At 34.0% G+C, this 23,837-nt stretch overlaps 2 protein-coding genes across 2 annotated transcripts; both read left to right on the top strand.

Annotated features, from left to right (window-relative positions):
* Nucleotides 1–409: 409 nt before the first annotated feature.
* On the top strand, nucleotides 410–2,044 carry LOC111886149 (NADH dehydrogenase [ubiquinone] 1 beta subcomplex subunit 3-B). Its single transcript, XM_023882377.3, has 2 exons — nucleotides 410–718; nucleotides 1,901–2,044. The coding sequence occupies exon 1, from the start codon at nucleotides 487–489 to the stop codon at nucleotides 697–699; it is 213 nt and encodes a 70-aa protein (XP_023738145.1). The 5' UTR covers nucleotides 410–486; the 3' UTR covers nucleotides 700–718; nucleotides 1,901–2,044.
* Nucleotides 2,045–3,067: 1,023 nt separating this feature from the next.
* LOC111886150 (DNA polymerase lambda) lies at nucleotides 3,068–7,541 on the top strand. Its single transcript, XM_023882378.3, has 14 exons — nucleotides 3,068–3,401; nucleotides 3,478–3,618; nucleotides 3,989–4,240; nucleotides 4,309–4,402; nucleotides 4,505–4,635; nucleotides 4,714–4,776; nucleotides 5,016–5,195; nucleotides 5,273–5,326; nucleotides 5,412–5,500; nucleotides 5,758–5,848; nucleotides 6,032–6,112; nucleotides 6,221–6,288; nucleotides 6,983–7,067; nucleotides 7,262–7,541. Exons 1-14 carry the CDS (start codon nucleotides 3,291–3,293, stop codon nucleotides 7,355–7,357), a joined length of 1,536 nt encoding a protein of 511 aa, XP_023738146.1. The 5' UTR covers nucleotides 3,068–3,290; the 3' UTR covers nucleotides 7,358–7,541.
* The last annotated feature ends 16,296 nt before the right edge of the window (nucleotides 7,542–23,837 follow it).

Genomic DNA, 23,837 nt, shown 5'->3' with positions numbered 1-23,837 from the left:
TATGAAGTACTTACTAAGAAAGATAAAAAAAATATAAGAAAAATGACAAATGGAAAAGACATTTAATCAAAAATATCAAAAAGTGACATGTGTCCAAGTTAATGATAAAGTAACATGTGGCAAAACTATTTTCATTTATTAGGGAAGATATATATTAATATTAATTTATCCATTTCTATCTTAATAACTGTTATTTAACAAAACTATCAAATTATAGTATTTTTAATCATAATTTCTTTTAAAACAATTATAAAAAACAAAAACAACGTTAGAAACTTAGGATGTAGTATTTGCAATTTACAAAAAGTAAAATTACTGATATTGGGCTTCTATAGTGACCCCGACCCAGCCCAGCCCAGGATGGAATGGAGGGGGAAGCTGCAAACTGCAATTCTGCAACAGTTCAAACATCAAAGGGACTGAATTCAACCAAAAACAAAACAGCGAAGCAACGATCGGATCAATTGCTTGAGTCTTGAGAGAGAAATGGGGAAGGCACCATTAGGGCCAACTGGGGAATTCTTCAGGCGAAGGGATGCATGGAGGAAGCATCCGATGCTCACTAACCAGTTCCGCCACGCCACTCCTGGCCTCGGAATCGCCCTCGTCGCTTTTGGCGTCTACGTCGTCGCTGAAATTGCCTACAACAAGATCAATGCTCCTTCTCATACAACTTCTACATCTTCTCATTCTCACTGACATCCCTTTCCTCCATCAGGTCAATTTCTATAACCCCTCTATTCTTCTGCTCCTCTTTTGTCCTTCATTTCTAGGGTTTCTTACTTATTTGCTTTTCACGTCGTATTTGTTTGTTTTATTCGATAAATTAGCGGTTTGATGCGTTAAATTTTATGCTGTTGCAACATCCATGGATTAAAATATGGAGGTGTATCATGATTCATGAGCTTCTTAAGCGTTTGATATTATGTTCTTGGAAACTTTTTGCGATTTATTTTAGCTAATTTATCAGACTTCAGATGCTACGAATGATACCTCAACTACTTTGGTGTATAGAATCGAACTCTTGCATCTCTAGGATAGTAATCTATCGTGTATCAAAATCACGAGTCTGGGATTATGCTTAGGTTTCTATGTTGGATTCACAAGAATCTCACAAATTATAAAGGGGAAGAGTTTAGAGTTGTGAACAGTGAAATTTGGGCTATAAAGGTTCTAATATTCAAGGACTAATCTAGTTATTGGAACCTTACTTAGTTTTCTTGCTTGTTGAGACGTGCTTCCATTACTATATGATGTGAAGCATAGACTTGTCTTCCAATAGTTATTGCTTCAAATAGAATCACCATGCTGAACTAATTTTGCTTGAGTTATTTGAAGGGCATTTTCCATTTTCGGATCTCTTTTAGTGATTTTGGTCCTGCACACTTAAAATGACATTTATGCCCTTACAAATTTATTTTTTTCAATTTTTATAATTGTTATGATATTTAATTTATTAATAAAAAGTTGGGTCCCAACTCTTCGCCCCTAAAATATAGTCATTCTACTTGGAAGAGAGACAAAAAACGTAAAAAAAAAAAAAAAAAAAAAAAACCTCAATTAAGGACCAAAATTGTAAGAGAAATTTTTTGGGACCTACATTGAAAAAAAAGCTATGATCAAGGACCAAAAATGTAATTTATTCTAGAATGAAATGTGGTTGCATATTTTGTTTAAAAAAACCATGATGTTGCATAAATTGGAAAATAAAAACGATGAAATGTCGTTGCATAAACAAGGATTTGACCCTATTTACTAATGCATTATATATGAAGTCATACATAAGTTATATATGAATTCAAAGCTCAAAATCCTATGTGCTGTTTGTTGTCGATTTATGAAGAGAAAGAAAAGCGTTTGATTTCTGATATTTTGTTTATTGTTTCACATTTTTTTCCAGGTGTCATGAAGTATGCAAGATTTTACCATCCTTTATGTTTACGTATCGAATAAATTAAGCATTTATTACAATTGTAAGTCTATTTTTGTGTTGTAAAAGATACTTTGTTGGTTGTTTTTGATGATACCGTTAATGTTTGTTGTATTGCATTTTGAGTAAATTGGAATGTAACTCAGACCAACAAACACACAAAAAAAAATGTCGCACCAAAAAGAAAATAAAATTAAATAGCTCATGTTTTAAAAAAAAACCCATATATCTGAAAGAATAACCACAAAACCTATAAAAGAGATCCATCCATGTTACTGACCATCTACTGATGTTTAACTGAAAGAATACCCACAATCATCTTAGTGGGACTAAATTGTTATCCAAAGATATAACTTCTTGCTTTGAAAAAGTTTAGTAGAAGTTGTGTAAAATTTTCCAAGAAAAAACAGAAATTTCGAAAACACATTTGGTTCATTCAGTTTTTCAAAGTTTTTTAAGAAAATAAAAATTTCAATTTTCTAAATTGTATGTAAATTTGAGAAATGAGTTTTATAGTTTTAAAAATTTCTAATATAGAAAATGAAAATTCAACCGTTTCCAACCAAAGACATTTTTTAAAATTTTCATTTAAAATTGAAAATGAAAATTCAATTTTATTTTCTAAAAACATTTTTTTAGAAAATGAAAACAATTTTTTGACTCATCCAAAAAATACCAAATGATGATGAATATAAAAAGGCAAATTTGAAAATGAACTCTTACAAAATACTCCGTTCCATATTAATAATCAATATTTTTTTTGGTTTGTTTCAAAATAATATCCTATTTCAAAAAATAAATATATTTTTTTTATCATAATACTCTTTATTATTAGTTCAATTATCATTGAATTAAATACGATTATTATGGAATTAAATGCAACATAAAATTGTTGTTTCATTTAATAAAATTAATGGTAATTAATATTTTTTTAATATATATATATATATATATATATATATATATATATATATATATATATATATATATATATATATTTGTTTATAAACAGTTATTTTGAAAGGGAAGGAGGAACATAAGTAACCTAGACACCAATTTTAAAGTTAAAGGTAATTGATTTACCGAAGTCCGAATATGTGACATTTTAAATGTAGAAGTAGAACCGTAGAAAGCTTCCACAGTCAAGAAAAGGGGAAGGACTCTTTTGCTCGTACACTTGATAATACAAGGGACCTTTGTGACAGAAAATGAAGGTTTCAACCTCGGACTTCTTTCTGAAGACAGATGTCACCACCTGGATAACAACTACCGTTAAGCGGTCGAAGGTCTAAAGTCTTAAGTTGGAATCTTCTGGATTGACTGCGTGACTCAAAGCAGACACGAAGCAAGCCGTAAGAAAATGGCGCCAAAGGCGAGCAAGAACCGTTCTCCACCGTCGGATCCTGACGGAATCTTCTCTGGAATGGTCGTCTTCCTCGTCGATAATGACGTCCAAAGACGTCGTTTAGAGGTTTCGGTTTTCTCTCTTTGCTGTTTAGATATATGTAAGGCGGTATATCATGATTATAATCGAGTTTCTCTTGAAGATATGGAAGCAAAAGCTAGTGCAGATGGGAGCAATCATAGAAGAAGAAAAGTTGTCTAAGAATGTGACTCACGTCTTTGCGGTTAACTCCGACTCACTTCGCAAGAAATTTGGCCAGAAACTATCACAGCGCTTCAAAGGGGTACTACGTACATGACCTATTGATTATTTTCCGCAACCAAGTACATTGATCTCTTTCGTTTTCTTCATTGAAAAGTTGATGAGTTAATGTTAGTTATCACTCTTCATAACGCAAATTGGAATACGGTTTGCTAAAAATCGGAGATTCCAAATCATACTGAAAATGCATCTTTACCCGACTAAGTCGTGATCGAATGAAATCCTTGATTTTTTCATTGAAAAACAAAATAGAGTAAAACCTAGAAATCTTGAATTTTGGGGGAAATTCAAAACGACATAAGATAACCACTATCGACCAGATTCATATAATCTGGAATCATGTTTATAGTAATATAGAATTTCCCAATAACAGGTGTTATGATATTCTGCAGATCATTCTTCGTTATCAGTGGTTGGAGGACAGCTTGCATCTAGGAAAGAAAGTTAATGAGGAATCATACACTATACATTTGGATTCATCCCAAAATCCCCCAAAAAATTCATCTAATGAGAACTCTATTAAACCCACTGATGTGAAAGAATCTAGTGACAATCAGTTACACCCCCATAAAAAGCTGAAATCCTCACCCAAAACCTCAGAAGGTTCTAGTTCAGAAATGAAGGACAAGTCATTAGATGAAAAGGTTCTTTTTTCTTTTGTTTCAGTATAGATTATGTTTATAAAATTACATGGCTTTTGTTTGTCACTCAGGTCAATGCACCAGATGCTTCGTTGCCATATCATCCTCCTGATTTAAATAGAGATATCACAGAAATATTTGGCAAGCTTATCAATATATATCGAGGTAAACTACTTTTGGTGCCATATTTTTCTTTTTGGCTTTATGCAACATTGCTATGAGTTGTTTGGATGCACTTTCTGATGTGATTAAATTTAAATTCATTAGCTTTGGGTGATGATCGAAGATCTTTCAGCTATTACAAGGCGATTCCAGTTATTGAAAGGTTGCCATTTAAAATTGAAAGTGTGGATCAAGTCAAACATTTACCTGCTATTGGGAAGTCAATGCAGGATCATGTAAGTCAAATATGAACACTTTTTTCAATAGACATTGCATTGTAATAATCTTCTGATGATAATTCTTCTCTATTATAGATAAATGAGATTGTAACTACAGGGAAATTGTCCAAGTTGGAACACTTTGAGAGTGATGAAAAGGTGTTGAAAAATTTCTTCACTTTTCTCATTTTAGTTGTGATCTTAATTGTTTAAGTTTTACTTTTTAAAGTAAGAATTTACTCTTATGAAGTACAAAAACAATGAAGCCAAACCTTATTCTTAAGTATGAAAGGAGTTGCTATACTCTTAAGAAATGAAGTGAACTATTAATGTTACTAATCTGAAGATTTATATCACATTTAAGAAAATGGAATCAAAATCACTTTTTTTTTTCATAGGTAAGGACAATTAGTTTGTTTGGGGAAGTATGGGGGATTGGTCCAGCAACTGCATTGAAACTGTATGAAAAAGGACACAGAAGTCTGGAGGATTTAAAAAGTGATGACACATTGACAAAGTCACAGTGTTTAGGGTTGAAGTATTTTGATGATATCAAAACAAGGATACCACGTGATGAGGTATGGCTTTTGGTGTTATGACAAACATAAAATTTTTGAAGATTATGAAAACTTGTTATAGCTGTATTCATGCATAGGTGCAAGAGATGGAGTGTTTGCTACAGAAAGCTGGAGAAGATGTTTTACCTGGTGTAAGTCTTATCACTTATGTTTTCCAATATTTCAAAATGTGTTAAAAATCAAAATATAAAAAATGAGAATATTTGTTTATGTCAGGTGAATGTTGTGTGTGGAGGATCATTCAGACGTGGAAAAGCTAGTTGTGGGGATATGGATATTGTGATTACACATCCTGATGGAAAAAGGTATCATCTTTACATTAATAATATTACTAGTTAATATTAGAATATGCATTTTTTTTTTTACATTCTGTTTCTTTTTGACTTAATGGGAACAATCTGAAGAGCTATATATGTGTTTATTTTTATTTATTACTTGAGACAAATTGAATGACTGAATAGAGAAAGTCCTAAAGTCCTAAGTGTGCTTTATTCTTGTTAAAATATCAATATGATTTCAGTTGCTTTTGGTATGTGAGTTTATAATTTTTTTTTTTTAACAGTCATGTAGGGTTTCTACCCAAGTATGTAAATCATTTGAAGGATATGAAGTTTTTAAGAGAGGATTTGGTCTTCAGTATCCATAGTGAGCAGGTAACAGTTCATTTGGATTCCAATTCCTTTCAAAATCAGTGATGAATTGAATTGGAATTTACAAAATCCTTCAATTGATAGAATTCAATTCCTAGCATTACCGAATATGCCTCCTTTTGGATTCCAATTCCTTTCAAAATAACTAGTCTCTTTGCTTTCTTTGATGATTTTAATTTAATTCAGGGCACTGATTCTGGAGTTGATACATACTTTGGTCTTTGCACATATCCTGGTAGGGAGCTGAGGCATCGAATTGATTTGAAGGTACTTTGGTCTTTTTATTTATATATTTGAAGCAACAGTAGTGAGAGAATTATAGTTGAAATGATGCAGGAGTTGGATTTGCTTATAATTTGTTTCTAATTTTTGTAGGTGTACCCAAAGGAAATATATCCATTTGGGCTAATTGCATGGACAGGGAATGATGTGTTAAATAGAAGGTATGTTAATTTCATTTACATGTTACATGACATATATCATATATCATACATCATATATCATATATGTATGTATATTCTGTTGATATTACTTTAGCCTAAAAGTGACCTTCACAACCTTTGGTTTTTTTTTTCATTAACACCCATTGTTCTATTATTGGGCTAAATGCAAAAAATAGCAACGTACTTCACAACCTTTTTATTATAAGAATAAATGAAGGGATATTTACCAAAATGACCAAATCCTGAAATAGTTTTTCATTAATCAAAAAAACAACCACCAATTTTGCAATTGGTTAAAAAACTTTGAAATCCCTCCCCACCACATAAGCCTTAAAAAATTAAATTTAAAAACAAAAGTACAAAATTTGATGTTTTGGAACTGCAAGAAGAATCTTAAAATAGAAATTGATTTCTTTTTAGGTTTTTTGTGGTGGGAGGTTTTTATTGAAATATTTCTTCAGAAAAAGCTGTTCTGCAACTACCAACTTTTAAAACTAATGATCATTTTTGCTATTTCTTAAAAAGCTGTGATCAAGGAAATATCCCATAAAGGAAAGTAGAATGCTATATTTAAAAGAAAAAAAAAAGTTGGAAAGTAAAATGCTATTTCTTGCATTGAGAGCCTTTTCTTATTTCCTTGTTAAAAAAAAAGATTTTGTTTAACATGTTTTTATGAAAACTGAACTGAATGCAGGCTGAGAATACTTGCGGAAAGCAAAGGATTCCGATTAGATGACACAGGGCTCTTCCCTGCAACTCAAGGTTCTGGAGGGAAAAGGGTAATTAATTAATTAATACAACCAAAAAACTCTGTTTTATTTCTTAAATTAAACGTCAGTGACAGTGTAAACATATATTTTTCAAAGTATAATGCCATCCATAATAACAAAAAAGTTGTTATTGCTTAAATTTTTGGAAGTGCAAAAATTTGAATGTAAATTAAATTTATTGTGCTACATGTGATGTTATGCAGGTTAGTGCTAGCACAAGTTTGAAATTTAACTCGGAAAAGGAAGTGTTTGAGTTTCTTGGATTCCCGTGGCTTGAACCGCATGAACGAAATATTTAATATTCGACACCCATGGAAATATTTTCTTGTGTTGACTTTGTAAATAGACAAATGGACTGTTTGTAATTATATAAAAAACTTTATTTTGCTAGAAACATAATTAACAACATTAATAAAATACATGCTTCTTATGCAACACATGTAAAAGTAAATCTGTTTGTGAATAATCTTGTTTGTCTCTAAATATGAATATGAATTTGATTTTTGATGAGAAATTAAACACTTTTATTGGTTTGTTTTACTTTTACATGTGTCGGATCCAATTAATTATGCAATTGCAATTTACGTTCTTATAACCAAATGAATGGCCTCTTCAAACTTATATTTATTCATCATCAAAATCTTACGTAATATGGATGTCTGGATTGGTTAGGCCACAAGTTTTAAAAAGTAACTTTGTTTGAATGTAAAACTTGTGCTGCCCAAGGTAAAAGGCGTTTGGAAACTAAAGCTTGGGTTTCTGTCACTTCAATATATCTAAATTTAACAAGGGGCATATATGTCAATTAAGTTTAAAATTCAGTGGACTGATTGGAAAGGACAATGTTTATCTGGTACTTTTGACGATATTATCGTTAAAAAAAATCTTAATTGTGTTGGTTGTTTCATGTTTGGCCTTTTTGGGCTGGGGCTATTTTGTCTATTTGTTTCGGCTATGAGGTCGCGTTAGAAGATTCCTTTCCTTCTTTTTGGTAAAGCTAATGCAAAAAGAAAAGCCCTTACTCTTTTGTTACGTTTACCACATTTAAACAAATAGTTTTAATTGTATTTATAGTTTTATAGTTGGGAAAATTGCATAAAAAACACCAAGTTTTATAAAAAATCGATTTTGACACCATGTTATTTTTTCATAGAATAAGACACTAAGTTTTCATAAAAGTTCGATTTCCACATTACATTTTCAATTTATTTCAATGTTGACCATTTGACCGGTCAATCCAGTTGCTAGCCAATATGACATGTTCGTGGAATTGGCATGACATGACGACGTGACATTTTTTGTGACATCACTTTTTGGGTGTCAAATTGGAAAAAAAAAACATAGTATCAAAATCAAACTTTTCTGAAAACCTAATGTCTTTTGTGCAATTCGTCCTTATTATAACATAATAAACATGACTTGTTGCAGGGTTAGTAACCCATTGTGGGCAAGATTTTGGAGTAAAACAACAAAACAAAATTGATGTCTATACATGCAGTGCCATAATATCGGTGCTATTAGTTTACATTTTGATCTCCAACATCCTTTACGCTAAAGTTAATGGACGGAATGAATTTAATGCATTATAGAACAATTTGCACGTGTCTATCCATTGAAATCTAAGGAATTCAATGCATTGTGAATGCCCTTAACTTATGGAACAAAATGAAAGTTGATTCCATGATAAAGTATTATTTCGCGCCGTGGATTTCATAATAACCCATATATTAAGACAATAAGTTTTAGTGACCACCATTTGAGACACAAAATTTAGGCCTTAATTTCTATCATAAAGAACGAATAATCAAAACTTATAATTTTTAAAAGAATACGTAATGCCCCGATTCTCAGGTATTGATTTAAATAAGAATTTCTTTGATTTTAAGTCCTACTCGACGAGTTGGTTGCCCTACTCGTCGAGTAGCAGCGGGGTGGGATCACGTGTTTAGTGTCCTACTCGCCGAGTCCATGAAGGGATTTGATGAGTAGGAGCTGTCACACCCCAAAACCAAGAACGGCGGAATCGTTCCGAGGCGGAGGACGTCATGTACAGTATCACAACACAGTAAATGTAAATAAGCAAACAACATCATCCATTGCATTAAATATATAATTTTAATACAAGTGTGTTCTGTACAGTTATAGACACAAAAAAATAATGAAACACCAAATAATATGAGATGAGTCTTGAATGCACTCCATCTTCTCAAAAGCTGGCCTCGGTACCTGTCTACTGATGACCTGAGAATACAAGTTATTTTGAAAGAGTTTATCAGCATTAAGCTGGTGAGTTCATAAGTATTTTAGTGTCAATGTTTCTTGTAAAAACGTTTGAACCTGTCTCAATGTATAAGTTGTAAAAATGTAAGTAAACGTTTGAAAGTGTTTGTAAAAGTTTGAATCACTCAGAAAATCCTATATTTTCTATAAAAGTAGCCTTCTACCAAGGCTAGGCTGTTTTGTAAACTTTTCTGTTGTAAAGTGTGTGATTACCCAAATATGACTATCATTTGTTAAAAATATAGTTTGTACATTAATGCTTAAGTGAGATTATCACTAAAATATGTAATGGGTAAATCATTGTAGTACTGTAGCTTTGTATAATAAGTCTACTGCTGTACTAAATACTACTACCTTAAACCGGATTTATATTAAGGTATATTGTGATAAATTGCATCATGCTATCGACTGATAATCAACGACATAATGAACGGTCGTAATAAGAAATGACGTTTGGCACCCGCAGACCTGCAGGTCCGGCTGTAGCTAGCAGCAAGGTGTAGGATAGTCAATCCAGTATAGATCTATACGCAAACTCACGCTCTCCCTCCAAGAGAATTCTGGCTACAACTCAGGCCATGACATTTAAGGCATGCCCGATACAGTGGATCACAATTGTTAAGTATTCATGTATATGTATTGTTTCTCGTATATCTGTATATGTATTGTTTCTCGTATATCTGTATATGTATTGTTTCTCGTATATCTGTATATATATTGTTTCTAGTATATCTGTATATGTATTGTTTCTAGTATATCTGTATATGTATTGTTTCTCGTATATCTGTATATGTATTGTTTCTGCGTTACCCCGATGGTAACCAGCTAATGATGTACTGATGAGTATGAACATGGAAGTACTTTTATGTCTATACATGTATATATGATATATAAGTAATATGGAAACGACATTCGGATGGTCACCCGAAATCCCACCAGACCACATCCAAATCGAGGAAAAGGAAATAGGGCGGATGGCCTTCCTAAGCCCTTTAAACATTATTTATATATCTATACATATATGGGCATGCAATTGGATATACAAAAGCATAAATAAGTTTTCATAAAACATTTGAAGCATAAATATAATTTCAAGAGAAGATCGACTTGGTGTCGATCTATAATACATTTTGAAGGCATAAGTTGATAAAACAGTTTAAGTATAAGAAGCATTTGTTGAATCACAGTCTATAAATAAGTTTGGATAGTAAAACAGTTTGTAAAACATTTCAATAGTAAAGCAGTTTGAAAAACAGTTTGAACAGTGGTAAAAAAATCGTTGTTTTCCTAGTTATTAATCACATGTGATTAAATGCAATCACATGTGATTGAAGCAATAACTATAAGTATTTGACTTGTATTCCCCCCCCCCCCCATAAAGTATTTAAAACACTTAAAATCATTTCAAAGGTTGATTCAAGGGGTATGAACTCACTTGTGGTGAGTCGTTTGAATTGCAGTGTCGGCTACCGTGCTAGGTGACAAACGGAGACTGGTTTACACGCACGAGCCTAGTTATCATATAATAAACATATATATAACTAATTAGACATATAATAACTTAAATAAAAAAATTAAGACACTTAGAAAACATTTAAACACTTTTATGAGTGTTTAGGGTTCAAATGGTTGCATCTAAGTTGCTACGGGACAAGGCAAAAGGGTTTGAAACATCAAATAGCCTTGTATAGGAGTTCACCACCCAACAAAACCCACACCTTGGAGTTTACGGCCGTAAACTCATAGGTTTATGGCCGTGAACTCCTCAAAGGGTGTTTTTGGGTGTTTTGTGGTGTTATCTTGCATCTAGAACACTCCTAGCTTTGTTGGAATAATACATGAAGTAGTTTTAAGGCTTTAGAACACTCCATAAGGGAGTTTACGGCCTAAGGTCCTTCACCTTAGAGTTTACGGCCGTAAACTCTAGGAATTTAATTGATTTGAGGCACTTAAACATCAAGAATGGCATCCATGAATTTATCTAAGGCTAATGGGGACAAGAGGCACACTTTGGTGCCTTCACTTGGAGTTTACGGCCCAAGTCATGTTCCTTGGCCGTAAACTCCTTCCAAGGAGTGATTTCTATGTGTTCTACTCTCCATTCTAGTCCCAAAGGTGCAAGGTAAATTGTCTAAAGGCTTAAGGGTAGCTTGGAATGATTTTTGTCCCACAAAAAGGGGTTTACGGCCCAAGGGAGTTCCTTGGCTGTAAACTCCTAGAAACTTATGGTTTTTATGGCCTTTTGATGTTCTAAACAAGCACAAGCACTAGTGGTTAAGTTCCTTAAGCATTTGGGGAAAGTTTTAGGGCATTTAAGCCTTTGAAAAGGGGTTTACGGCCCAAGGGAGTTCCTTGGCCGTAAACTCCTAGAACTTATGTTTCTTGGATGATTTCTAGGCTATAAAGATCATACACAATGTCCTTGATAAGTCCCCTAACATGTGGATGGGTCTAGAAAGCATTAAAGTTCCATTTTGGAGTTTACTCCCCAAGAACGTTCTTGGGCGGTAAACTCCCGGATCTTGACATATAGACATGTAATTTGTGTTAATGAGCATCTAACAAGTATTGAAACATACTTAGAAGAGTAAACTCACAATATGGGATGAAAACCCGAAGATCCGTCAGAGAGAATATGGCTTTTCTCTAATTGGAATTGTGAATAATGAATTAATTTAATTCAGAAAACTATTTATAGTCCTGGAATATTTTGGCAGAAAATATTTTTATTCCTGACGTTGGACTGTAACATTATGAAACTTGAAATGCCCAAGTTTCACAAACCCAGGAGTATCCACTCTCCTGATATCATCTAAAACATAAACCCTAATGTACACAAACTTGTTCGGAAAAAGCTTGAAAATCACTGAAACTTAACTAGCTTCTATTGAATAGATGATGTTCATACAATTGGAAATTTCAGGTTGTCACAGGAGCTGACAGATGAAACCCTAAATCCCGGGGTTTTGCACCCTATTTAAGGAGGTTTAAGCCTCCTTTGGCCTCTTTACAGTTCTTGAGAGCTCTTAAGAAACCCTAATTCGTGTGGTGCTCTATTGTGTGTGTATTAAGCTTGGGAGGAAGATCTTTGGAGAGAAGGAACTTAGAAGGCAAGGGAATTGGAGCAAGGAAAGTGTGGGAATCAGAATCTACCTCAGTTAGCATCTTCCAGAGGTATCAAGTCGCCACCTTTACTTCTTTTCCCTTCTAGATCTCTTTTTGGTTGAGTTTGGGGCTTTTATGGATCTTTGAGTTGATAAGGTGGACTATGGGCTGGATATGAAGTTGTAACTTCAGATCTGGACCCTTCTTAAGTCCTAGAGTCATAAAGTTTCTGGTTTGGGCGTGAATGAAACCTTCCTTGGGTAGGAAACCCCATTACGGGCTTGGATTGGACATTTGGAGCCTTTATAGCTATGCATGCACGTAAAGTTTACAACTTTACGTGAAAAGCATGCCTTAGAAGCTTGGATCTGTAGTTTAGAGCCGCTGCATGGCTCAAATGAGTCTGTATGGCAAAAAGGACTGAAGGGAATCGACGAGTTGCATGGTCGACTCGGCGAGTCATATGAAGATAGGCATGAAATCGATGAGTTAGAAGAACAACTCGGCGAGTCCGTTGGAGATTTCCATAGACTCGACGAGTTGTATGAACAACTCGACGAGTCAGATGAGATTTCCCCAAGTTATGTATGTGTGTGTATTCATCGAGTTGCATGAAGGAAACTCGATGAGTGGCCGTAGAGTTTCGATCGTAAACCGAAAGAACTCGACGAGTCACCCCGGTGACTCGGCGAGTGGGCAAGTACTTCAAGGAACTCAACGAGTAGCTAAGGGCACTCGATGAGTTAGGGTCAACATGGACTGTTGACCTTGACTGAGGACTTTGACTTTACCAAGGGTTGACTAGTTGGTTTGTGGAATACCTTGAAAGGTTGAGGACTTATGGGTATATTCGTATTATGGTAATAGGTGGTGGAGTCTTTGGCAAGTGATCCGAGAGTTGGAGTTTATCTACCGAGTCGACATCTGCAAGGTGAGTTATCCTCACTATATCAAAAGGGTCTAAGGCACCAAGGCCGAGCCTTTAGTTGTTATGGTTATGATATGATATATGCGGTTATGATCTGATAGATCGGAATCAGGATAAACAGTATGTTATGCTTTTATGATCCTTAGGGATTGGTATGTTAGTGGCCTGCTAGGTCGGTGCTCTAGCTATGAGAGATTGCTATGATTGATGATCAGTAAGATAGATATATTTGATGTTTGTATATGCTAGTATATGTTTGTTATGCGCACATGATTATTTGCTCGTTGGTTGGGTTGAGGCGGTCCTGCTTTGTGCTGAAGGCCAACATACCCTATGAGCGGTCCAGGGAGACTGTAGGCCCATGTGGCGGTACAGTCATGCCGAAGGCTCGGTATAGATTTAGTTAGACTGTAGGCCCTGTGGGGCGGTCCAGTCAGGCCGATGAACCAGTATGCATGTTGCTTGATTGATTATTACTGATATGGTATTATCAGTGTGGTATTGGTATTTTGGGGGTAGCTAATTAAGCCCTCGGGCTTACAGTTTTTAGTTATTGTTTCAGGTACTTCAAGAGATCATGGCAAGGCGAATGCGTGACCGTACCGCTCCTCATCCTTATGATCTGGCTTTTGGGACACTCTGATTGAATAATGATTTGAAAACATTTTCTGTAAACAATACCATTGGGTTTTATTTATGATTGAAAAAGTTTAAATTTGGCGTAAAATTTATGGATGTTATAGAATATGATTACCAAACCATGACAACCAATGTACAACAAACTAGAAGAACTCGTTAATAACTACAAATACTCCCATGGATAGAGTCAAGACAACATTCTTAAACAACAATGATAATTTGAAATAAAATACCATCAACATCAAATAAAACCAATGTGAAAAATTAAATGGCGTAGCAACGACAATAAGAAAAATTAAAAACTTATAATAACGATAAGATACCTTTTTTCTAGCTCGTCATGGATATTTGAGAATATTTAATTCCTTAGGAACGGTCTTGCTCGCCGGACTATACAGTTCATCGAAAAAAGGTGCAACAATTGGTTGGGCAGGTGTATATAGATCAAGAACAACTGATTATAGAACAACAAAAACTTCCAAAGCCCTTAGAGAACTTGCAACTAAATCAAAGGTTTGACATCTAAAAACAAACTCATATTTACACGTGTTCATTGTGTGTGTACTTTGAATCAATTTTTGATTTAGATGGCTTGAACTACTAAAATTGAATTTTGAACCGATTTTTGTTCGTCAAGACTCTATAGAAGGAGATGAAATCTAGAGTTGAGTTACATAGCAAAATCGGAGGTTCAAGAACACGTAGATCCAATTCGGAGGTCCAAAAAAGGGGTTTTCAGAAGAAATCAAGAAATCTGGGTGTATATGTTCTTTTGAATTTCAGAAATGGACTCCAAGAAATTTGTGTGTATGTGTTCTTGTTTATGTGTGTGTGTGTGAGAGAGAGAGAGAGCGCCCTCTTATTTTGTTAGGATTAAAATAAATAAATAAGTATTAGATTTAAAAAAATAAAAGAAAAATGAAAAATAAATACCTCAAGAGTATTACAGTCATTTGAATATTCAAAGGGACTAAATACACAACAAAACTTGTTTAAAAGAACCACCAATTCGAAAAAATCAAGGTTTGGACCAAAACCCGAGAAAATGCATACAACATGGACCATTTTTATAGTCTTATAAAAAAAAAACATTTACCTTTATAATTATGCAAATTACCTTAAGTCTTTTATCCTAATTCCTACACAACCAAAATGATACTTTCTTTTGGTTTCTTTTAAAACTTGCACTATTTTGTCTTAAATAATGGTTACAAAATACTACTTTTGACTTTTATTATATGAAGTGTTGATTTATTGCAGCAGAAGTGGAGCATAATTATTCAATGTATCAACCACCATTAAATCGAATCATAAAAAACGATGTCATTATCAACCACCGTTAAGTTGATTTATCCAAGTTTTGTTGGGGAGATGTCATCCAAACGTCAATAGATATTAAAATCAAATCGTGTTAGTTAATTTATGGCCATCATGTCATGGAAGGGAGCAACTTTACACTTGATCCGATTTGTTTAAACACTATCTTTTATGAGAAAACTTCAAAAGTGGTCTTTTAAATTTTCATTGCTCTATTATTATTTTTTATTTTTCTGTAAAAGTATTTTAATATTTTTATTAAAATAAATTTAGGGTCTCCCTATAAAAATACCCATCTTTCACCATTTTTTTTTGAATGTCATATTATTTTTTCATAAACTCATCTTTCACTCGTCAAAAGCCAAAAAACAATCACCTTTCATTACATTTTATATTTATTTTAAAAATAAAATTAATTTAATTTTAAAGTTAGAAATCAAAAAATAAATAGAATTAATTAAAAATGAATATAAACATAAAAATTAATTAAAATATAAATACTTTATTACTTAAAATAAAAAGTACATAAAAAATCAAGATTAAAAAAAATTACCTAAAAAAACAGCAAATATTAAAAAAAACCAAATAATCTAGGAAAAATATTTTTTAATAATTTTCTCAGTTGTCTTCAAAACTAGCTCGATGGTCTGTCCCGAAAGATAATCGATTTTTTGCATCAAAAAATTCATATCTTCTATTTCTTTACTTTCCTCGCCCTCCTTTTTTGTGGGCAAGTTTTTCTTTGTTGAATGCCAAACATTTAACGAAATTTAGATTGTATTGATCAAATATCGTTGTAATTTTCCACATTTCGTCCACTTCACTGCTGAAATCCGATTCATTGGAAGAAAACAGCTTCTCCTTCCTTTTTTTGCTTTGTCCCTACCCATCGGTCAGACAATTTATTTTAGCCCGAGCACTTCGTCGTCATTTAAATCTAGACTAACAAGAGCATCAGAAGAAGTTATGTATCAATTGGAGCCTGTTTTTGTTCTTTTTGATTATGCCCCTCCTATTAGGAAGTCTTTTTTTCTCCATCTTGGACTAGAAGTTAATTATTTACAAGGCTCATTAAACTTGAACATCTTTCCCATTTCCTTGCGGAACAAATGCCAAGCCTTTTGGAGAATTTCTTCATCTCCTTGACCGTTTCTCCTTTGTGTTTTTAGGCTGTTATACAATCTATTCATCTTCGAAACACTTTTCACTATTTCTCGAAACTTTGAACTAAGTTGGTTTTTAGTATGGTAGTTATCACTTATAGCAAAATCCTTGCGAAATCCTTCAAGAATGCGTAGCCAGAACTGTTCACGAGTTTGTGCATTTTCGTGCTTTGAATCCTCCAAAATGTCAACCCAAGATTATGTCAACACTAGTTATTTTTGCTGACTCCATGCTTGAGGCTTGGTCTTTTTCTTCTCTTCCACTAGTTGTTTCCCTTTGTCGCGTGGTGGTGGAGGTGTGTGTGTGTGTGGGTGGGGGAGGGGGTTGAGTTCCCATACATTTCCGTTTTTTGTTTCATTGAGGCTTTGGTTTTGTAATTGAGAGTGATAAGGTAGGGTTTGGTTTTTTTATTGAGAGTGATAGGGTGGGGTTTGGCTTTGGGGTTGATTTTGTGAAAGTTGATCGGGAAAAACGATAAAGTTGAACATGTTGGGACTAAAATTTGGTACTTACATGAGATTGTATTTTCTAACATTTTTGGTATTGAAATTTTGGAGGGGATTGAATGGGGACATAGGGGCATCAAGTTGGAGACGATAAACCGGTAGGGATGGATCGATAGCAAAAATGTTTCGAGTTAGGGTGGTTGAACTCAAAGCTTGTATTTTTCTTCTATCGAATTTACGATTCATTTTTGTTGATAAATAGAGAGGAAATGAAAGAAGAATGTGTGATTTTGAAGGTGAAAAAAGTGGAGTATTTATAGGGTAGTAAAATGGTTAAAAAAATTAAATTATATTTATTCTTTTGACTGCTAGATTTTTTTAACTGTTGGGAGAAGGAGGGTATTTTCAATATATATATATATATATATATATATGTGTGTGTGTGTGTGTGTGTGTGTGTGTTCAGGATTATTAGCATCAAGTACACATAACATAGGTAGTAAGAAAATTAAAACTTGATATACCTTAGTGCACATGCAACCTAGGATCTATGTTTTACTATTATAACAAACTACTTAGAAAAACAACATAAAAAGATTACTAACCTCTTGTTCACTTCCTTATAATCTCGTACGTTCCAGTTTAGTTACAAGACGGAGGATCCAAAGGAGAATCCCTCTAATGGAATCAGACCCACACACCAAATGTTAAAAAGAAGAACCCAAAAATTAGGGTTTATGCAAAACTCAAGAAACCTTACGAGAGGGGATGAAAAATCAGATTTGAGGAGTGAGAGGAGCAAAGTATAGACAATTTTATGGAGGGAATAACCGGCTCTAGCATTTACCATAACAATCGATTTATAAGTAGTTGTTAGAATACCAAATGGATACAAACTTTAGGGTTTATCCTTATTTGATTAAAACCAACTCTATCCCTATCTATAGGGCATCAGAACCGTCCATTCTAAGAGCCTCCAGGAGGTTATGGAATATTATAACCCATTTCGACCGTCAAAATCGACACTTCGAAATCAAATTACTACCATGGACATCGATTGTTCTATCCAATTGCGAAGCCTTCGGTTTCTAGACTTCTCAAACGATCCCTATTGAACAAGTGATTTTACACATCAATGCTTGACTCCAAGACATCGAATCCTCGATTATCGGACACTCGACATCACACATTCCCAATCGAATCTTAATACAGTTTATAACGAAGCCTTCATTATTAGACTTCCTGATCAAAATTCGATCGTGATCTTTAACCATTTGATATCAACCCTTTGACCATCGATATCAAACCAAAATCAGTTGAACACAATTTGTCTTCAATAAGTCAACTCCAATTCGATTTATTAAATTCATTTATACACATCGAAATCAATTTCTTGTGACTAGAATATCTCATCAATCGACTTCATTATTGACCTGAAAACTTCTTCGGTTTCCAAATCAACTCTCAAGTATCGAACCAAAAACTATCGCCACATCCCTCGACATTAAGAACAAGAATAACCCATTTCGAAATTAAATCCCAAATCAATCACATATTCAACATTCACAACCTATATGATAGTTTCACTTTATTTACTTCTTTTTCTAGTTTATTTTAGCATATTTCATTCACATTTTAGTTAATTTCCAAGCATATTTTTCCTTTTTGTTATTTTATGACCACTTTCAGGTACTTTCGAATTTCGTGAGCATAATTGCAGGTTTTCAGAAAAGGAAATGTTCGAGACTTATAGGAAGCGATTGGATTCGGAGGATAACAAGGATATTGGGCTTAATATCTAGTGAAGATGGTGCAAAAATGGGCTTTAGAAGGATGGAGCATGGAAGAAGATGGCCTCTTAATTAAACGATGAGGGAAGAATTTTTCAAGCGTGCGGGAATTAATGATCGGGTGATTACGAGAGCTTTGGAGAATTTAGAAAAGGCTAATTGGGCTTAAAATGAAGAAAAATTGTAGAAAAATGGGTTAAGAGACGATTGGACTCGAACTGGGCGCAGTGGGTTAAGTTGTGGAGGCTTAACAAATAAAGAAGACCCAATCTTCGTCAGTTCACGCGGCCCCGTGTGGGATCCTTACACGGCCCGCGTGGATTCCTTAAAGGGCAAAATCGTGTCCGTCAGTTCAAGCGGCCCACGTGGGATCCTTACGCGGTCCGCATGGATTCCTGCAGGGGTAAAATCATGATTTTACATTTGGATGCTATTTGAGGAAGTTTGGTGGGAATCTTTTGCAACTCTTGCACATCCGGTTTTGAAGCTTTCTCTCTGGAGTTTTTGGAGACTTTGAAGGCTAAGTGCCCTCAAGAAGTTCATCATTTTGGTCTTGAATCTCGTAGAATTTTTGGTACAATCTTTACTTATCTTGTTTTCTTGAGTTTAGCCATGCTTGGCTAAATAAAACTTGGTTGACTTTGGTGAAATCCTTTGACTTTTGCTGAATGTTGAAGACTCCATGAACTAGTTCTTGAATCTTTATGAGAATGTTTTGTGTTTTAAAATCTTATTACTACTTGTATGTTTTTATTTATGAGTTTAAATATGCTTGTGGTGGTTAGTTGGCTAATTTCTTGATTAAGTAAAGGATCCTCAAATTAGCAAGCAACAAATGATTTTTGTGTTAGTTTTACTTCACACAATAATAAAAACATTTTCTCTAATATGGTAGTGAAAGCATTTGACTCATCTTGGATTTGGTGACTTTTTGGTTCTTAATGCTAGTTGACTTTCACTAATTACATACTTAATGGAAATTATGACTTTGACTAAGGAAATTGTTATGAGCTTCTCTAACCATTTTAACAACTAAGAAAAGTCTAGGTAATCTCAAGCTTCTTGGATTACTATAGCCAAATTAAATGTTTAAAACAAGTATTGCACCATTGGATTCTAATGATATGTTCATCAAAAGTCAAAATGAGGAAACCTTAAGTCAACTATCTTTCTCTTATTGATTTTAAATCAAACTCTTATTTTTGTTGAACTGTTCATTTAAATCTTAGTTTAATTTTAGTTTTATTTCAGTATTTTAAAAAGACCAAAACCCCCATTTTTATTTTTATTGTTATTTTACAAGTATTTTAATTTACAAAGAGATTTTCATAGAGTTATAAAATTAAACCAATCTACGCGGATTCGACCCCTTTACCACTATACACTATTTTAGTGTAAAAAAAATTAGGGTTATTAATTTTGTTGGACTCGACAACCACCACCATATATGACTTGTATCAACCAAATTCAGCCTCTAGTTCATAGAATCATCACTTAAAAATAACGTTTAGACTTTTTATTGAGTTTGACTTTTCGAAGTCAAAGATCAATAAACATGAAATTGACGATTCTAATACCAAATTTCAGATCAAAAAGTGGTTATATCAATGCTCTTCATCTCCTTTAAGTGTTCTTGGTCAAGTTCATCAAAATCAAAGAACCAATTTCCGATTTCATAGCTATAACTTGACCATAATCCGTTTTTGTAAGAGAACAAATCGATTCACAAGTTTATAATCACAAAGAAACTCAAATCGATTAAAAAAATCTTTGAATCAAAAAACAAAACTCAATAACTCAAAGATTAAACTGAGAATCAAGATAATTAGTAGAGTACAACTCTTATATGCACAGGACGAAGAACGATGAAAAATGAATCATATGTATCTAGCTGATTTAATGATTTTTTGGGCTCCTTGTTTTAAGATATTGGACTGAAAATAATCACGGGCTCAAGAAATCGGAACTATAAACAACAAGGATTCATTTGATTGGGCTCATGAATTATGAACAATGCATATTACAAGATTTGGACTCAAAAAATGACTCATTGAACTGTAACATCCCAAAATTCATGACCAAAAATTTTATTTTTAATATAACTAAAACACATTTGTAACTTAGTTCACACATTGAAAAGCATTTCAAATAAAACATTTATCAGAGTTCATTCCTAGAAATCACATATTACGGAAAACATAGGTGTATACACTGCGATCGTCTAGAGCTCCTTTATTTGAAAACTGGAGGTACCTGAAACCAAAACTGAAAAACGTAAGAACGAAGCTTAGTGAGTTCCCCAAATACCACATACCATACATATCAACCGATCCATACATGCCATACATAACCGTGAGCCATATATATATTATAATCAATAAAGGTGATATGTACCGCACATAGTCTTGCCATTATGCCACGACCTGCCACATGGTTTTTCTTGCCAAGCCGAGGGCCACCCCTTGGGTCTTACAGACAAGTGCCAAGAGCCACCTCCTGGTCTTCCATGCAAGCATCACAAAGACAAGTAGCATACCTACTACTCTAATTAGCTAATTAGCATACAATATGCCAGGAGCCACCTCCTTGTCTTTAATACATAATGCCTACGTCTAACCCCCGAGTCTTCCTACAATACATAATAGCGTACAGTGTGCCAGGTACCGCCTCCTGGTCTTTCATACATAATGCCTAGGGCTAACCCCGTGTCTTCCTACCATACATAAACCAAATGGGCCGGTATTGGTGCCTTCGACCCATACAAACAGTGAGGAGAATCACCTCGAATGCAGAAGCTCCCCAGAAGAAATCCTTAGTTGCTACCCGGCCGGCTTTCCGAGCTATCAATACCAGAACCAGATAAAATCTTAATTAATAGGCCAAAACCCTCAAGGTTGGCCCAAGGTTAAACTGGGTCGAAAGTCAACGGTCAATGGAAGTCAAAGTCAACAAATCAAACCTCAAACTGACTACGCCCAACGTACTCAGCTCGTACGCATGGCGTACTTACCAACCAAAATCAGGATCCCATATGAGTACACGCAGCGTACCCAGCCAAATGTCACTTTTCCATTAAGTGCTTAATCTCTTACGTCCTTTTATCCAACATTCAGATCTAGTCCCACAACATCATTCTATGTCATAAAGTTTCCACCTTTATGACTTTCCATGTCTAGAAAAAGGTCCAAAAGCTAAAACCTTAACTTATTAATCCATTAAGACATCATAATACTCTCATGGAAGGTACAGAAGGATCAAGATTACATTTTTATGGATCCTAAAAGCTCCATAATGGATAAAGTTTCCAACTTTATCCATTAGAATGGTCCAAACCACCAAGATCTAGCCTTTAAGCATCAAATGGGACCATAAGTGCATCTTTTTCAACTTAATCCATTAATTCCAAGTCTCCAACCTTCAGATCTGAATCACAATGATGCTTAGATGGATAAAGTTTTGAACTTTATCCATAACAAGGTCACAAACTTTCAAGATCTAAACTTTATGCACTAAAATGACCAAAAGCTCATAACATCCAAAATTAGCTAGATCTAACAAACTCATCATCAAGATTCAAACTTTTTACCTCTAGAAGATAGATCAATGTGAACAAAATCCAGATCTACAAGCTCCAATGCAACCAAAACTTCTACAAGAAATTCCTTCTTCTCCAAGGTGCACCATGCATACTCTAAAGCACTCAAAATCACCTTCTTTTAGCTCACAAGGCTCATCTAAGCTCAGGGTTTCATGAAAAGGGGTGTTGGAGGAGTGGAGGTTGAGAATGGAGTGGGTTTGGGGGAGTTAAGGAGCTTATATAGGGCTTAAACTATGAAAATAGGGTTTAGGCAACTGATTGCGTACGCCTAACATACTCAGGATTCCATTAGTACGCCCAACATACACCTTTTTGTATGCCCATCGTACTCAGCTTGACCCAAAACCACCCAAACTTCAAACGGTCATAACTTCTTCGTTCTAACTCCGTTTTCGACGTTCTTTATATCCACGGAAAGGTATTGAGGAGCTCTAAAACCCTATATAATTACTTTTAACTTAAAATACATCAAACTAAAATCCATAATTCATAAAAGAAGTCTGAAGCACTACATTTCCATTTTACCCTTTGACTCGAAAGTGCAAACCAAACTATTCGGTCACATATCTACATTACCCAAATCCAAATGGGCCTAAATATTATCTTTTCAAAGACTTTAATCCTTATGATGACCACTCTTCGGGCCACAAACTTGAATTACGAATTGATTCGGAACATGGCGTTACATGAACAGTTACAAGATTTGGACAATTTGATCTTGGGCAAAATCTTGATTCAAAATAATAATTACAAATTAAAAATCGAATCGAACTAAAGAATATTGGATTGGATCGGGCTTGATAAATGTAAAAATTATTGGATCTTCAAAAAAATAATAATCCGATGAGTCAAAATGATCAAAAAATTCAAGAACGCAAGCACGAATCAAATAGATTTAGAGAGATCATCGAGAGACTCACCATAAAAATTTCAATTGTGTTGAATGTAGCCAAATCGAGGATCGTTTCTTCAAAAAATCGCTTTGATCTTCGAAGACCCGCTCTGATCCAATTGATGTACGGACAAAGTTGATAAAAACAGTAAAAAAGAAGAATCTAATGAATGAATCTTTTAGAAAACAATCAACAATCACTCTATTTATCAAATGAAACACATAATAGAATCAAAACAGTTGATCATAAAAGATTTTCTAGATCAAAAGTGTGGAATGTTTCTGAATCGAAAATAGGGATTCAAAACTTTTGAAAACACGAGAAAATTAGAAATCAAATGAAGAAATCCTGCTCTGATATCAAATGTAGTTCGTATGAATCAAGTGTAAGAATGAAATCAGAGTATGAATTAAATTAAGAACACAAAATGTAAATATAATCTGTTTGGCTATTTATTGCTCTTGAAAGAGTACATGATAAGAAAGAGTAAAATGTTCTTACAGTTCAGAAAAGTTACTCTAACACATATACTTACCCTTATTTGTAGGAGTTAACAGAAGCACAAAAAATACATAAGGGCTAAGACATTGAACCTTCGATCTCTAAAATGCTCTTATGA

Source organism: Lactuca sativa, chromosome 9 (assembly GCF_002870075.4).
Source record: "Lactuca sativa cultivar Salinas chromosome 9, Lsat_Salinas_v11, whole genome shotgun sequence".
Lineage (NCBI taxonomy): Eukaryota > Viridiplantae > Streptophyta > Magnoliopsida > Asterales > Asteraceae > Lactuca > Lactuca sativa.
Note: the sequence above shows the minus strand (reverse complement) of the source record. Positions and strands in the feature narration are given on the sequence as shown.

Bases quoted from the DNA above. Each gene is read 5' to 3' on its own strand.
- LOC111886149 (XM_023882377.3), top strand. From the start codon at position 487: ATGGGGAAGGCACCATTAGGGCCAACTGGGGAATTCTTCAGGCGAAGG.
- LOC111886150 (XM_023882378.3), top strand. From the start codon at position 3,291: ATGGCGCCAAAGGCGAGCAAGAACCGTTCTCCACCGTCGGATCCTGAC. The intron at 5,501-5,757 runs GTATCATCTTTA...TTTTTTTAACAG, and splicing joins ACACATCCTGATGGAAAAAG to TCATGTAGGGTTTCTACCCA. The intron at 6,289-6,982 runs GTATGTTAATTT...AACTGAATGCAG, and splicing joins AATGATGTGTTAAATAGAAG to GCTGAGAATACTTGCGGAAA.